Genomic DNA, 14,566 nt, shown 5'->3' on the forward strand with positions numbered 1-14,566 from the left:
ACAATTATCTAGATTCATAGCATAGGGTCTTTATGTCCTAAAATTATATCTAATTCATTCATTTAATTTACTACAGCAAAATAAATCACGTTTAAAAGTATATTCTATAATTGTATAATAATGGCATTATTAAAACTGAACCTTGTGATTAACGCTGTGTTGCTATGTTTATCCAGTAACGTTAGCATATCTTCATCTATTATCTGCTAATGATGCCTTAATCTACTAGTTTAGCGGGGGATAATCCACTAACATGCTTTAATGCACACATGTAAACGTAAAAAAGTGCATCACAAACTGTCTAATCCGCTCTAGGGTGTTTTTGAAACAAAGAGGAAAAGTTTTATAGATATTTATCATAGACTCAGAGCTAGTGAAGCTTTACAAGCAGTGAATATTTGTTTGACTGAAATACCGTAAATTCTGTCATATGTCACACCTTTATCATTTAAAAATATTGGTATGTGACTTATCAGAGCTGAAAGTAATGGATTACAAGTACTCACATTACTGTAATTGAGTTGCTTTGATGGGTTCTCGTACTTTAGTATATTTATAAATCACTAATTTTATTTGTACAAGTACGTTTTAAAACATTTCTACACCAACCACTACTGAGTGAATTATTTTCTGTTTTAAAATGATCAACAGACATTGTGAAACTACAAAAAATGAAATGACCAGACAACAACAAATGCATCATATCATAGTCCACCAATCAGATTAAATGTAATGCATTAGATCATAGCCCACCAATCAGATTAAATGTAATGCATTAGATCATAGCCCACCAATCAGATTAAACGTAATGCATTAGATCATAGCCCACCAATCAGATTAAATGTAATGCATTAGATCATAGCCCACCAATCAGATTAAACGTAATGCATTAGATCATAGCCCACCAATCAGATTAAATGTAATGCATTAGATCATAGCCCACCAATCAGATTAAATGTAATGCATTAGATCATAGCCCACCAATCAGATTAAATGTAATGCATTAGATCATAGCCCACCAATCAGATTAAACGTAATGCATTAGATCATAGCCCACCAATCAGATTAAATGTAATGCATTAGATCATAGCCCACCAATCAGATTAAATGTAATGCATCACATCATAGCCGACCAATCAGATTAAACGTAATGCATTAGATCATAGCCCACCAATCAGATTAAATGTAATGCATTAGATCATAGCCGACCAATCAGATTAGATGTAATGCATTAGATCATAGCCCACCAATCAGATTAAACGTAATGCATTAGATCATAGCCCACCAATCAGATTAAACGTAATGCATTAGCTCCTAGCCCACCAATCAGATTAAACGTAATGCATTAGATCATAGCCCACCAATCAGATTAAACGTAATGCATTAGATCATCGCCCACCAATCAGATTAAATGTAATGCATTAGATCATAGCCCACCAATCAGATTAAACGTAATGCATTAGATCATAGCCCACCAATCAGATTAAACGTAATGCATTAGATCATAGCCCACCAATCAGATTAGCGCCAAAACAGCATTGAATGCCAGTTATTACCTGCACCTTGGACCTCCTGCCAGCATCCTACAAACAACAGCAATACGTTCTTTTGTAAACCTTACCTAAGACTGTTTGTGTAGCCCTGATAACTATATATGTGATTAATATTTATAATATTAATCTATATATTTATATAGGATTGACAGTGTAATTCATACTTATACAGAATTATATTTATTAAATATAATAATAAAACAAGTTGTGTAAAGTATTTAAGCTTTAAGTTCAGTTGGGTGGTTTTGAAGGGGTTCTCCGTTGCTAAAACTCATTTCTTTAAAGCGTGTGATGTCACTTCCTCCACTCCACGTTACTCTCGTGAGATTACGTTCAGCCAATCACGTAGCTCGGTCACCTATTGCAAACAGCTGTGTTTGTTCCCTGTCAGAGAGTGACGACACACACACGGAGCTGCTACAACAGGTTGGTTCTTTAACATCTACTTTAGGTTTTTAACAACTTTAGTACTCACTACAACCTTTGTACACCTTCAGACTTCACCACCTCAGGGATAGGAGACATTTAATCCTGCTGAGCTTGACGTTTGAAAAGGAATTGGTGAGTTTAAATGTTTGTTGCTCAGGAGCATGCTATGCTAACTGAATGCTAATGTAATGCCATTGAACTATGTTAGGTGGCTAATGTTGTATTAGATACATTATGTTGAGTGCTGTTACCCCAGTATAACTGTTAACACTATTTAAGTATTGATTTGTGTTGGTTGAGTGAGTGTGGTGGAGTCATTTCAGCAGCAGAGGGCGCTAGAGGAGTGTCTCTACCCTAATCAGCCATAAAAGGAGGCTGTAATGAGCGTCAGGTGTGGCACTGGAGAACAAACGCTTTTTATCATCTTTACAACATAAAACGTTACTGCTTTGGTTACATTAGGCCTGGGTGATATGGACCAACATTCATATCTCATTTATTTATATTTTTCAATGTAGTTTTAGAAAAAAAAACCAATAGGTCAAAGGAGAAAAATACCACAAAGACCCTTTTATTAATCACTAGCAGCACAACATCAACATTTTGTTCCACTTGTGACTTTTTCCTTCATTAACCCTTGGGGCACCTTTACAAAAAAGTTCATCTTTGAGCTTGGGGACCAAAACGCAGTAAAAAAAAAACTGGCAGCTGTGGTTGCCAGAGCATTACCGTAAACCATTTTGTTAGAATAAGTGTTTATCCAGACCTTTTACATTTAGGAACTACCGGTCTTGTCAAAATATTACCATCATTAACACTGTTTCTACCTTTACGGTAAAGGAAGATTACCGTATAATTTACAGTAAGAGTTGATCACTCTAAAGCTTACTGTAAAAATATTCATCAATTAAACATTTTCTCATATAATAAACTTATGCAGTAATTATTTTGTTACTGTGAAAGACAATTAAATTATAATATATGACTATGTATTACAATACAGGAAATAACTACTCCTGCTTTAAAATACATTTAGGGCACATTAAGGGTATATTTTTTAACAATGTTAAGAATACAAATCCATGAAATTTTCAATAAACATTTGCTCACAAACTGAAATTTAGTTTACCGAGTAATGTTTGTATGAAAAGACAATTTAAATAAAATAAATGTATCAAATTTCTTTCACTTTTCCATAGAACTTTGACTTTATTTTCAATATCATTAATTGAACAATGAAGCTTTAATATGGTGTTTTCATCTCAGATTGATGGTTGTGAGTAATGTCAGGATCCAGAGAACAAATGAGGTCACTTCCTCTAAACGTCCATGGGCAGACAGTCATTTTTTAAAAGTCTTTCAGCTGGATCAGTGGGTGTAGTTGTTGTGTTCCTGTAGCTGTATGGCAGCAATAAGGCCTTTCTGTTGACTGGAAATGTTCCCCTGATGGACAGGATTTCAGGAATTAACATCTAGCAGTAAGAAAACAAAATGAACATGGTCAAAGTTTTATCAATCACATCTTGGGCAAAAATACATAAAAAAGGTTGTTTTATTACTCACATATCTTCTGGCTGAGTACAGAAACACACCTATCAGCCTGGATCAATGGCAGTTTCCAGAGTAGGATGAAGCAAAATGGAAAGAAGTGGAAAAATAGGAGAAAAACAAAGCTTTCAGAGGTTTTTCTTTTCTTAAAGAACATTTTCTTAAAGAAACAATGAGGAAATACTGCCTGTGTCAGTACAGTAGCTTTTATTGTACCCTGTATGTTCAATGGTTGAATGAACTTCAGCTTTATTTAACACAAGCAAAGGTATTGTCTCTTAAAATTTGAATATTCATTCAAACCTGAAGGTAAATGTTCATATTTGAACTGAAATGAGACGTTCAGTTAAAATATTTTTTACTTGTTGTTCTACCTCACCTTTATTAATTTCAATAAATGTTCCTTTTTTTTAAATTGAGACTTTTGTTGCATTTGTTATCATTGTGTAATTTTTATGATGTAAATTAAGGGAGCAAAAGTAGTATCAGCTCAAAACTGAAACACAGCAAAGCTCCGGTTTGTACACAGACCCAGAGAGAAGTGACATCACTACCGCTGATAATTCCCCAATCTTTCATTTCTGATCACATGCTAATGTGTTTGTTAGCCGCCAGACTGTGATTCAAATAGGTATTCATTAATAGGATTAGGTCTGAAAGCATGTTTATCACTGCACTCAGTGAGTTAGTGACGTACACACTTTGAAATACTGTATTTTTCAGAAAATAAGGCGCACTATCAATGAATGGGTCTGACCGGGTCTATTTTCATACATAAGGCGCACTAGTTTATTATTATTAAGGCACATTAAGAGAAACAAAATAGTCAGATAAGTCAAACTTTATTCAACTCATTAACAATTAGGGATGTAACGATTCACTCAACTCCCGATATGATTCGATTCACGATACTGGGTTCACGATACCACCCTTTTCTCTGGTCTTTGGTGAGAGCAGACGTGTTTTCGTTTGCTCCGATAACACGACCTTGGCTACAGCTGGCTACAGCTGAACAGCCTGAACAGCCTGAAAAACTGGGCCCAAGACTGAAGGAAAATGGTGAAAAAACCGCAGGGAGGCCCTTCAGAACCCAATTCGGGTTTGGAAGAGGTCAAGGAGATGATACGCGAGGGTCTACAAAACCTATCTGCCGAGATAAAGTCGTTGGAAAAGACGCTGGAAAATTCACTGGAAAGACTACAAAGCGAAACAAAGGTACTGAAAGAAAAGAATGAAAGAAATGCTGAAGAGATAAAATTGTTGAACGCGAGGGTTGAACAGCTGGAACAAAAGGAAAGAGAGAAAGATGTCATCATCACAGGCCTAAAGATAAAACCCAGGAGTGACGAAGAAACAAAATCGATTGAACAACAGGTCATTGACTACCTGAAGTCGAAGGACATTGTCCTGAACCCTGACAACATCAACTCCTGCCATCTCCTGCCAAAGAAAAATGATACCAGAGCTGTAAAAATAACCTTCACGAATATAAAATTCAAAAGAGAAATGATCAAGCAAAGAAACAAACTCAAGGGAACGAAGGTGTACATCAATGAAAACCTGACGAAACAAAATGCAAGCATTGCATGGAAAGCACGCCAAATAAAAAAAGAAGGAAAGATTTTGAAGACGTGGTCAAAAAACTGCAGGATTTACATCCAGGAAGAAGACGGAAAACCAGTTCTCATCAAAACGATGGACAACCTGGGAAAATACGAAGGATCCACCTAAACAACAACATTACTGATGGTAATCATGGATATGGACCCAGATCTATATAAACACTGGAAACAAAACTCAGACTGTGATTATTTTACGGAGACCGAATTAAATGTGGAAACCAAGAGTAAAAAAGGTCTGTCATTTATTCATTTTAATTGCTAGGTGGTGGGGTGATTAAGGATTACATTAAATTTAAATTCAAAGTGTTTATTGTCATATGTGCAGTTAGAAACACGATTTTTTTTATATACAATGAAATTACTACCTTGCTTATGAACTAAGATATAATAATGTGTTTATACAAGTTAAATCTAACAGTGGAAAATACAACACTGCCAATAAAACTAACAGCAGTTAGAAACACGCTTATGAACTAAGATATATTACATTAAAATACTACTTTGCTTGTGAACTGGGATGTGGTGATGTGTTTATACTAGTTGGATCTGATCCCATCATCAGACAGTGGGAAATACAACACTGCCAATAGAACTAACAGCTGGATTACCCTTGATGTAGAGACAAAACAAGGTGACATTGTGGATGAAAAGGGAAGAACCTTCCAAACACCTTCGAAAGAGGAACTATTCTTGAACTGGAGGAATGCTAACAACGTCTGGCAGGGAACAAGGCCAACAAAAACAAAGATAGAGAGGACAACACTGACTACAGATGGACGTTCAGAAGAAATCAAGAATGTTTTGACCAGAGAGACATGTAAACCCATGTAAATCTGCGATGGTAAAACAGGGGACGGGACCCGGATAAGCAAACTGCTTCTCTCGTCTCCTTTTTCGGCATGTACAAAAAATGTAAAAAAAAAAAAAAAAAAAAAAGTGAATGTAACCATGTCGGAAATAAACTGAATAAATAAATAATTTTCTCACGATTTATTTTACAAAATGGGAATTTTGACAAATGACTGAAAAATATTCCTTTATTTTTTGGGGGAAAATACTATACTATTTTTCTTTTATTTTTCATTGTCAAAAGAATCCCTTGATAAGCTATTCAAAATGATGCAATTTAACTAAAAATAAATCTTGAAATAAATAAATAAAGGAATGATACAAATGAAGAAGCCTATTAATTTAAATTCTGGTTCTATAATAAACAATTCAAAACTGCGTAATAGTTCTTCTTTTTAAAAGTGCAACTGAAAATGTATTTTGTGCCTTAACAATTGGACTTTTAAAAAGAAAAACAGTCATTTTACTGTATTTACGTCAGATATTTGTTTAGACCAGCAGAGGGCGCTGGTAACCCAGTGGTCGGTTGGCATGCAGTTATTCCACCAGTGAAGAAGAGAAGCTATGCTAGCAGACAGAGTTAATAGAAAAACCTGACTTTTACAGATATTCACCTAATATTACAGATATTCTTTCGGTGCTAAAGGAGTAAATAATCATTTATGAGCATGTTTAACAGTAAATGGTGGCCAGAAAGAAAATAGTAGCAGATTCCGCCCGTCACGTCCGCTTCTGGAAGGATAAATATATAGTGCCCTCTGCTGGTTAAAAAAAGTACTGCGATTCAATTTTCAGAGCATCGATGTGAACCGTGGTACCTATGAATCGATTTTTAACTGCCTTATGATTAATCGTTACATCCCTATTAACAATAATTCTCAACATTGTTCAGGTTTAATACATAAAATACAGAACAATACACTGACTTTTTCAGTTCAGTATGTTAAAGCACAGTACGGTACATATCACTCCATGAGGCTCCTGACTACAGTAGCCCTGAAGCACCAAAAATCCATCAAGCGGTGCAGCTTCATAGTTTACCAAAGTTGTACTAAAACATTTTGACACATTAATACATACATAAGGCTCACCTGACTATAAGGTGCACTGTCGATTTTTGAGAAAATTAAAGGATTTTAAGTGTGCCTTATAGTCTGAGAAATATGGTAGTTTTTTCTGCGTTTATTCTGAACAGTAAACATCTTTAATTTATCATCAACTGTGAGATTTGGATAACATTAAATAGACATTTATTAACTTGTAAGGATTCTTTCAAACAAGATATCTATTCTTTTATTTAATAAACTTGATTTAAGTAAAAGGAACTCTGTGATTGGTTTGAACCTCATTACCTCAACAACCTGGAGGTTTGTTCCAGCTTTTTAAAGTGACTTATTTACACTGACTTTTTATTTACTACTACTACTTTGTTCAAGACAGCTTACACTAAGTTTGTGATATTTAATGTATCATACCTGTCAAGTATCCCGTTTTGGCCGGGAAACTCATGTATTTTATACCCCTTTCCCGCCACCTTCCCCTATTATTTTCCCTGTAAAAATCCCGTATTTTAATGTAATCGTCATTAAAAGATAGATAAAAACATTCGTCCGCCTCTCCAAACTGGACGCTATCACTAACCTCGCGAGAACTGCCGCCTCACGTGACCTAGGTTGCAGTTCACTTCTCGCGAGAGTAGATGCAACTTCCTACAGCGGGAACAAACCCGGAAAATGGATGGATGTGAAGAAGGCGCTCCGGCGAAAAAAACTAAAAAGTCATGTAAATACCTTGAGAGATGGGACAGTGACTTTACTTTTATAAAGAGCAGGATGGGTTCCAATTACTGGTTCTGTATGATTTGCAACTGTGATTTTAGCATCGCCCACGGAGGAAGGAGCGACGTAAATCAACACGAAAAATCCACTAAGCACAAGCGCCGGCTGGAGGCAAAGAAACATGCTCAGGGGATGTCAGCATTTGTGACAAGAAATCCCAAAGAGGAAGATGAGGTCAGTAATGCGGAGGTGAAAATGGCAATGCTGTGTGCTAAAAACAAGGTTGCTTTCACCTTCTGTGACGACTTCAACAAGTGTGTAGCTTAGATGTTCCCAGGTTCTGCTATAGCACGAAAATACTCTGCTGGAAAAACCAAAACTACGCAACTCATCAAAGGTAAATTGAGTCAAATTAAGTATGAATGATTATGTCCTGCATGCATATTGTAGATTAATTTTTACCTAACATATTAACTGGCTACGTGGGGTAGAAAATGGATGATATTAATTGGGCACTCACTCAACAGGTGCCATAGCAGCAGAACTGGATGACGAGTTGGCCAAAACATGTCGATCTCAGCCCTTTTCACTTTTGTGCGACGAATCGAACAACAGAAAAACAGAAAAAGAATTTGTCATCCTGGCTAGACTCTATGATGAGGCCACTATGCAGGTCACTACACGATTTATGGAGATGCCTACATGCAATGTGGGAAATGCTGAAAATCTGTATGAAAAGCTGAGTGAAGCATTGAGGTAAGGGAACTGCAGTTGTGTTGATGTGTGTTGTAGTTTGCATTTAATCATAACTTTATGTTTTGTCTGAATGTTTTTCCTGCTTGCAATAGAAAAAGAGGCATCCCATGGGAGAACCTGATAGCCTTTAACTCTGATAATGCGAGTGTCATGAAAGGCAGACACAACTCAGTTCTCAGCAGACTGAAGATAAGCCAGCCCCACGTCCAGGACCTTGGCTGCATTTGTCACCTCGTACAGCTGGCCACTGACTGTGGCATCACAGCAGCCCAGGTACCAGTCGAAGGCATCCTAGTGGAGATATACACCCACTTTGATAAAAGGTAAATGCATATGAATGAAATAGGCATGCAGTTGATATTCTTTTAAACACAAATACATTTCCAACCTCCAAAAAAATTGTTTTCTATCTTTCAGTGCAAAATGCTGTGAAATATACAAAGACTTTGTAGATTTCACTGATTCAGACCACCTGAAGCTCCTCAGGTACTGCAGCATGAGATGGCTGAGTCTGATAACCTGCCTTCAGAGAGTGTTGAACCAGTGGGATGCACTACAGGTAAGGATGGTAACTCCAGCAGATGTATACACAGCTTACTATGCTATGTTTCTAATTTAACCATGAATTGCACTCTGTGTCCCGATGTACTATAGGCCTACTTTAATAGTCATGAGGAGGTGGAGAGGAGTGCCAAAGTGCATGATCTGGCAAGACATCTGCGTGATCCAATCGTGAAGACCTACTTCCTTTTTCTGAGTGCTGCTCGCCTCAACATTACTCCAGGGACAGGTAAATGTTAGTCACTTCCCCATTGATAGAATTAAATATTGTAATGTATAGTTTAGATCTGCAATATTCAGTCAAACACTTGTTTTTTTTCCAATGGAAAGGCTCGGTGCCTTGTTTCCTCAGTTGAGTTTGAGTGAAGATAGGCTGAGAGAGGAACTCATTGACTACCAGGTGACAGATGGCAAGCTGCTCCCCCAAGAAAACCAAATTGACAAATTCTGGGGACTGGTAGGGAAGGATGTGAGGTTCAGTGAGCTGCCAAGACTAATGAAGGCTTTACTATGCATTCCCCACAGCAATGCCAGTAGTGAAAGGGTGTTTAGTATGGTCAGGAAGATTGTTACTGAGAATAGGATGTCATTGGACAACAGCACTGTTTGTGCTTTACTGTCATGTAAAATAAACCATTTTGGCCCAGCCCACAAATACACTCCTTCCAAAAAAGTGTTGAAAGATGCAAAGTCAGCACCAAATCGGTATAACATTATTAGTGAATGACAGAGAACTACATGAGTAAGCATGACAAAGTATAACAAAAATATGTAATGCAAATAAAATGTAAATGTCTAGTTTAAAGACTAGCAAAGTGAAATTAACTGTTAATACACAATGTGTTGACTTGTATGTTAAATAAATAAAATCTGCTTTATAGACTCTTGTTTTCATTTAGGCTGTATTATAACGTAGGAATATTCACAGCTTTTCAATGTCAACAAAGGTAGGTCGACCACATTTTTATAGTCATCTAATTGTGTTTACTAAGTGCTTGACAAGTGGGTACTTTAGATTTCTTGTCATCTGTCTTAAAATATAAGGGATACTGGAGCTTGGTTGGGCCGGTGGTTCGGTTCGTAGCGGACGCCAGAAAATTTCCCTTATTTTCAAATTCAAAACTTGACAGGTATGCCCCCCACACCACACATGACGTGGGCTCTATTCTCCCACACTGAAAAATACACTTTATTTCAGTAATATTAAGTTAAACTTAATGCCACTATCAAGTAAAATGTACTTAACTTGAAATTAATGAAGATATTAAGTCAATGTTGTTTGTTATATATAATTTTGTTGTATTTACTCCCACAAATGAAGTAAAATTTAAGTTTTTCCATAAACAGAAATATCACCAACATGAAAATATGAAGTACATTTTATATTTGTAATATTTACTGTTTACCGGTTATTTTTAGGAGCCGGGGTCCAAAATAACACCTGTGTGCCTGCATGGAGAAGGACATAGAGGAGGATCTGAAAGCTACCCAGAAAAACTACACACACACACACACACACACACACACACATAGTATATATTTGTAATATTTACTGCTATGAAAAATATATGTAGATTTGAATCTTTTTGACACTTAAAATGTAATCAATTGTATCAAGTTTTATTACTCATCATTATGTAAATGATGCTTATTTCATTTGATAAATATGACCAGATAATATAGATTTATCACAAATCACACAACTGGAAAACAGAAGAATAAACATTTATTTACTAAAGTTCACATCTGAACAGGTCCTGGTTTTAAAATATGTTTTGAACAAACAGTGTAACTTACTGTACATATATGTACATAATGGAAAATGAAGGCTATTCAAATATTATAACAGTACTTTTCTTCAATTATTAAACAGTGCTTTTCTTAAAACATCACAACACTTTTCAAACATCATAACAGCACTTTTCAAACATTATAAGTGCTTTACAATTATTATAACAACATTTTTCTTTAACTATTGTAAGAATGCTTTTATTGAAATATTAAAGTGCAACGGCAACATTCAAAATAGCATTATGGTATTACACTTTAAACCACGAGTGTCAAATGTATGGTCTGGGGTCTAAAAGCGGCCCTGCCATAAATATTTTAAAGTGTCAAATGTAGTAAAAACAGGTGTTGTGGATTTCATACAGTACATGTTTTTGAGCTACAGTATGTGAAGAAGCTACAGTACCAATAGAGAAATACTGCACAGGCATGAGGAGAACATGCAAACTCTACACAGAGGGGTGTCAAACTCATGGCTGTAAAGTAAAAGTGCCTCCTTATTTTATTGTTAATGACAATAAATGTGATTGTTACATAGAGCTGGACAATATATCGTGATTCAACATATATTGAGTTTTTTTTTTGGCGATATAGAAAAAAACAATATTGCCTATATCCATATATATCCATATTTTTGTAACTTTTTATTTATTCAGTCACACAGTAAAAATCACATCAAACAAGTATTTAATATTATTCATAGAGTACAATTAAAAAGTGTTCTTCTTTACAATGTATCCATATTGCTGAGATACATATATATTTTTATAGCTTATTTTGTATTAAAATACTTGTTTTAGGAGTTGTTGTTGATCACTGAATGTGTCCTAACAAAGACCTTCCTCCAAACAAGCCACACTACAGAACTCACTCACACGTGCTGTCCCTTAGAGGAGGAAAAAGCCCAAAGTAGCACATATTGTGCAGCTGTTTGTTAATAAATGTGCCTGTGTGGAATTTTTCATCAGCAAATTTAACCCAGAATTGTCTTTCTGGTCAGACTTTGACTTTAGAATATTGAAATATATATCGTATAATGTCCTTTTGAGGAAAAAACATCAAGATATGAGTTTTGGTCCAAATCGCCCAGCCTTATTGTTAAAGAAAAAAGGTCATTTACACTATATCTACTTTTTCTTATTATATACTGATTATGGTCTAAAGCAGTTGTGTGTTTTAAATCATGACCTGTAAAAAAAACCAATAGCATTGAATCCCAGTATATGTGTAGAATAGGTAAGTAGGGTCATTGGGGGCTGTGATAATGACAGGTTCTCATTTACAAAGGAAGGCCATAGAAAAGTAGATCTATCATGCACTAGTGCACACCCCCTCAGTACTGCATGATAAATATTAACCAATGCACCAAGACAGCATGTATCAATCATACACCTGTGAACACCAATGGAACTATAATTCATATTTAAGAAGCCCTTCAATCTGATGGTTTTGCAGCATTAAATCTACAGTAGTAAAGCAGCCAAAGGAGCCCATTGACCTGGAGCTGCTTGTATAGTGATGGATTGATAAGGTGATTGATCATGTAACATGATAGCAGTGTAGTAATAATACTATTAATAAATAATAATAATAATAATAATAATTGTTCAGTTCGAGGTCACTTCATAAAACTAATAGGTCTAGACAATTAATATTTCACAATATGAATTATTAATCTGAGTTAAAATGGAAAGAACTGATGTTGACAGGTAGTCATGGTAACTCAGAATAAGTTAGAAGACCTCTGTTGACAGGTAGTCCTGGTAACTGAAAAGATGATAGTGCCATGTTCTAAAAGTCCTAGGGTAGACATCAAAGCCTCAAAAGCAGTGAAAAGGTTACTAAGTTTTAAAAGTTCCAAGGGTAAACATCAAAGCCTTACTGTGGAACTACAGACACTGTGCTAAATATTTGGACCGTATACTTTGGACCATCGTCAAGAGCGCACAGCCCGTTGACTTCAGCTGATCAAATAAATTGTGATGGAGAAGCCAAGTGCCCAGGTGGTCGGGCGAGTGTTTGTCCGACAGTATTACACCGTACTGAACAAGGAGCCCGAGAACCTGCACAGGTTCTATGGGAAGGACTCGTCGTACATTCACGGAGGTTTGGACTCCAAAGGCAAACCAGCAGGGGCTGTTTACGGAAATTTGGAGATCCAGAAGCGGGTGATGGAGCTGAGTTTCAAGGACTGTCACACTGAGATTTGTCACATGGACGCCCACTCCATGCTGAACGAGGGCGTGGTGGTGCAGGTGATGGGGGAGCTGTCTAACAACATGCAGCCCATGAGGAGGTTTGCGCAGACCTTGGTCCTGGCTCCGGAGGGAACCACCTCAAACAAATTCTATATCCACAATGATGTCTTCATGTACCAGGATGAGGTCTTTCAGGACTCTGACTCTGAACCTCCTGAAGAGTCTGAGGAGGACGTGGAGGAGCTGGAGGACATAACAGAAAAAAGCTCCTCAGACCTCCCGGAGCCCACCCCTGAGAATAACAGGTCGTTCTCCTGGGCGTACGTTACCTGTAAGTACCTCCCACCCTGTGGAGCCGTCCCAGTGTCAAGAATCCTCCCCCACAAGGTTAAAGTCCCGCCCACAACACAGCCCAGAGTGCAGGTAAAGTGTGAGTCTCAGAACTCCACACAGGGACCTCAGAGACCTAAGGGTCGAAGGATTGTTCGTTATCCTGACGCGCATCAGCTGTTCGTAGGAAATATTCCTCACGACGTGGAAAAGACCGAACTGGTGGAGTTCTTTGAACAGTTCGGCTCAGTCCTGGATTTCAAGATCATTAGCAGAGGAAAACATCCAAACTTTGGTTTCGTGGTTTTTAACGATTCTGAGCCGGTCCAGAAGATCCTCAGCAGCAGACCTATTGAGTTGTTTGACAACGTGCGTCTGAATGTCCAGGAGAAAAAGACGCGTTCGCCGCGTGAAGTTGAGGGCAGAGAGTCTGAAGGTCGAAGGATTGTTCGTTATCCTGACGCTCATCAGCTGTTCGTAGGAAATATTCCTCACGACGTGGAAAAGCCCGAACTGATGGAATTCTTTGAACAGTTCGGCTCAGTGTTGGATTTCAAGATCATCAGCAGAGAAAAACATCCAAACTTTGGTTTCGTGGTGTTTAACGATTCTGAGCCGGTCCAGAAGATCCTCAGCAGCAGACCTATTGAGTTGTTTGACAACGTGCGTCTGAATGTCCAGAAGAAAAAGACGCATTCGCCACGTGAAGTTGAGCGCGGAGATGCTCGTCCTCGCCCTGGAGCACCCAGAGGGGGCGGAGTCAGAGGCCCCTCATCCCAAGGGGGTGGAACCAACAAACCCAGCCTTGGCTCTGGGTGTGGGGTGGTGGCCTAGTGAGCGTTTCTCTGCCCCCTGGCAGTGAGACTACGCCCCCTCCTTAAGCCCCACCCACTGTGTATCTGGACGTTTGCATCACTCTGAACTCGAATCGATCTAAAGATTAAAATAATGGTTGAAAACTACTTGAACTGTGGTCTGTGGTCAATGAAGTTTGAATAAAAACTAACAAATGGTAACATTGCCTGGCAACCCTTTTCAGAGGTTTGAATTAAAGATCCAAACAATAATAATTGTAGGAGCCATGATTCATTTCTGAGCTACCTCAGTATAATATGTTTAGCATCTACCTAACCCGTAGATGGGCGGGTCATGCA

General features: G+C 37.5%; 1 protein-coding gene across 1 annotated transcript; it reads left to right on the forward strand.

Moving 5' to 3' along the window:
* Window positions 1–1,855: 1,855 nt before the first annotated feature.
* Window positions 1,856–14,259, forward strand: LOC114459558 (ras GTPase-activating protein-binding protein 1-like). Its single transcript, XM_028441763.1, has 8 exons — window positions 1,856–1,979; window positions 2,051–2,114; window positions 7,979–8,176; window positions 8,307–8,535; window positions 8,628–8,858; window positions 8,953–9,094; window positions 9,190–9,325; window positions 12,859–14,259. The coding sequence occupies exons 3-8, from the start codon at window positions 8,107–8,109 to the stop codon at window positions 14,244–14,246; spliced, it is 2,196 nt and encodes a 731-aa protein (XP_028297564.1). The 5' UTR covers window positions 1,856–1,979; window positions 2,051–2,114; window positions 7,979–8,106; the 3' UTR covers window positions 14,247–14,259.
* The last annotated feature ends 307 nt before the right edge of the window (window positions 14,260–14,566 follow it).

This window comes from Gouania willdenowi, unplaced genomic scaffold (assembly GCF_900634775.1).
Source record: "Gouania willdenowi unplaced genomic scaffold, fGouWil2.1 scaffold_32_arrow_ctg1, whole genome shotgun sequence".
In the NCBI taxonomy this organism is placed as follows: Eukaryota; Metazoa; Chordata; class Actinopteri; order Blenniiformes; family Gobiesocidae; genus Gouania; species Gouania willdenowi.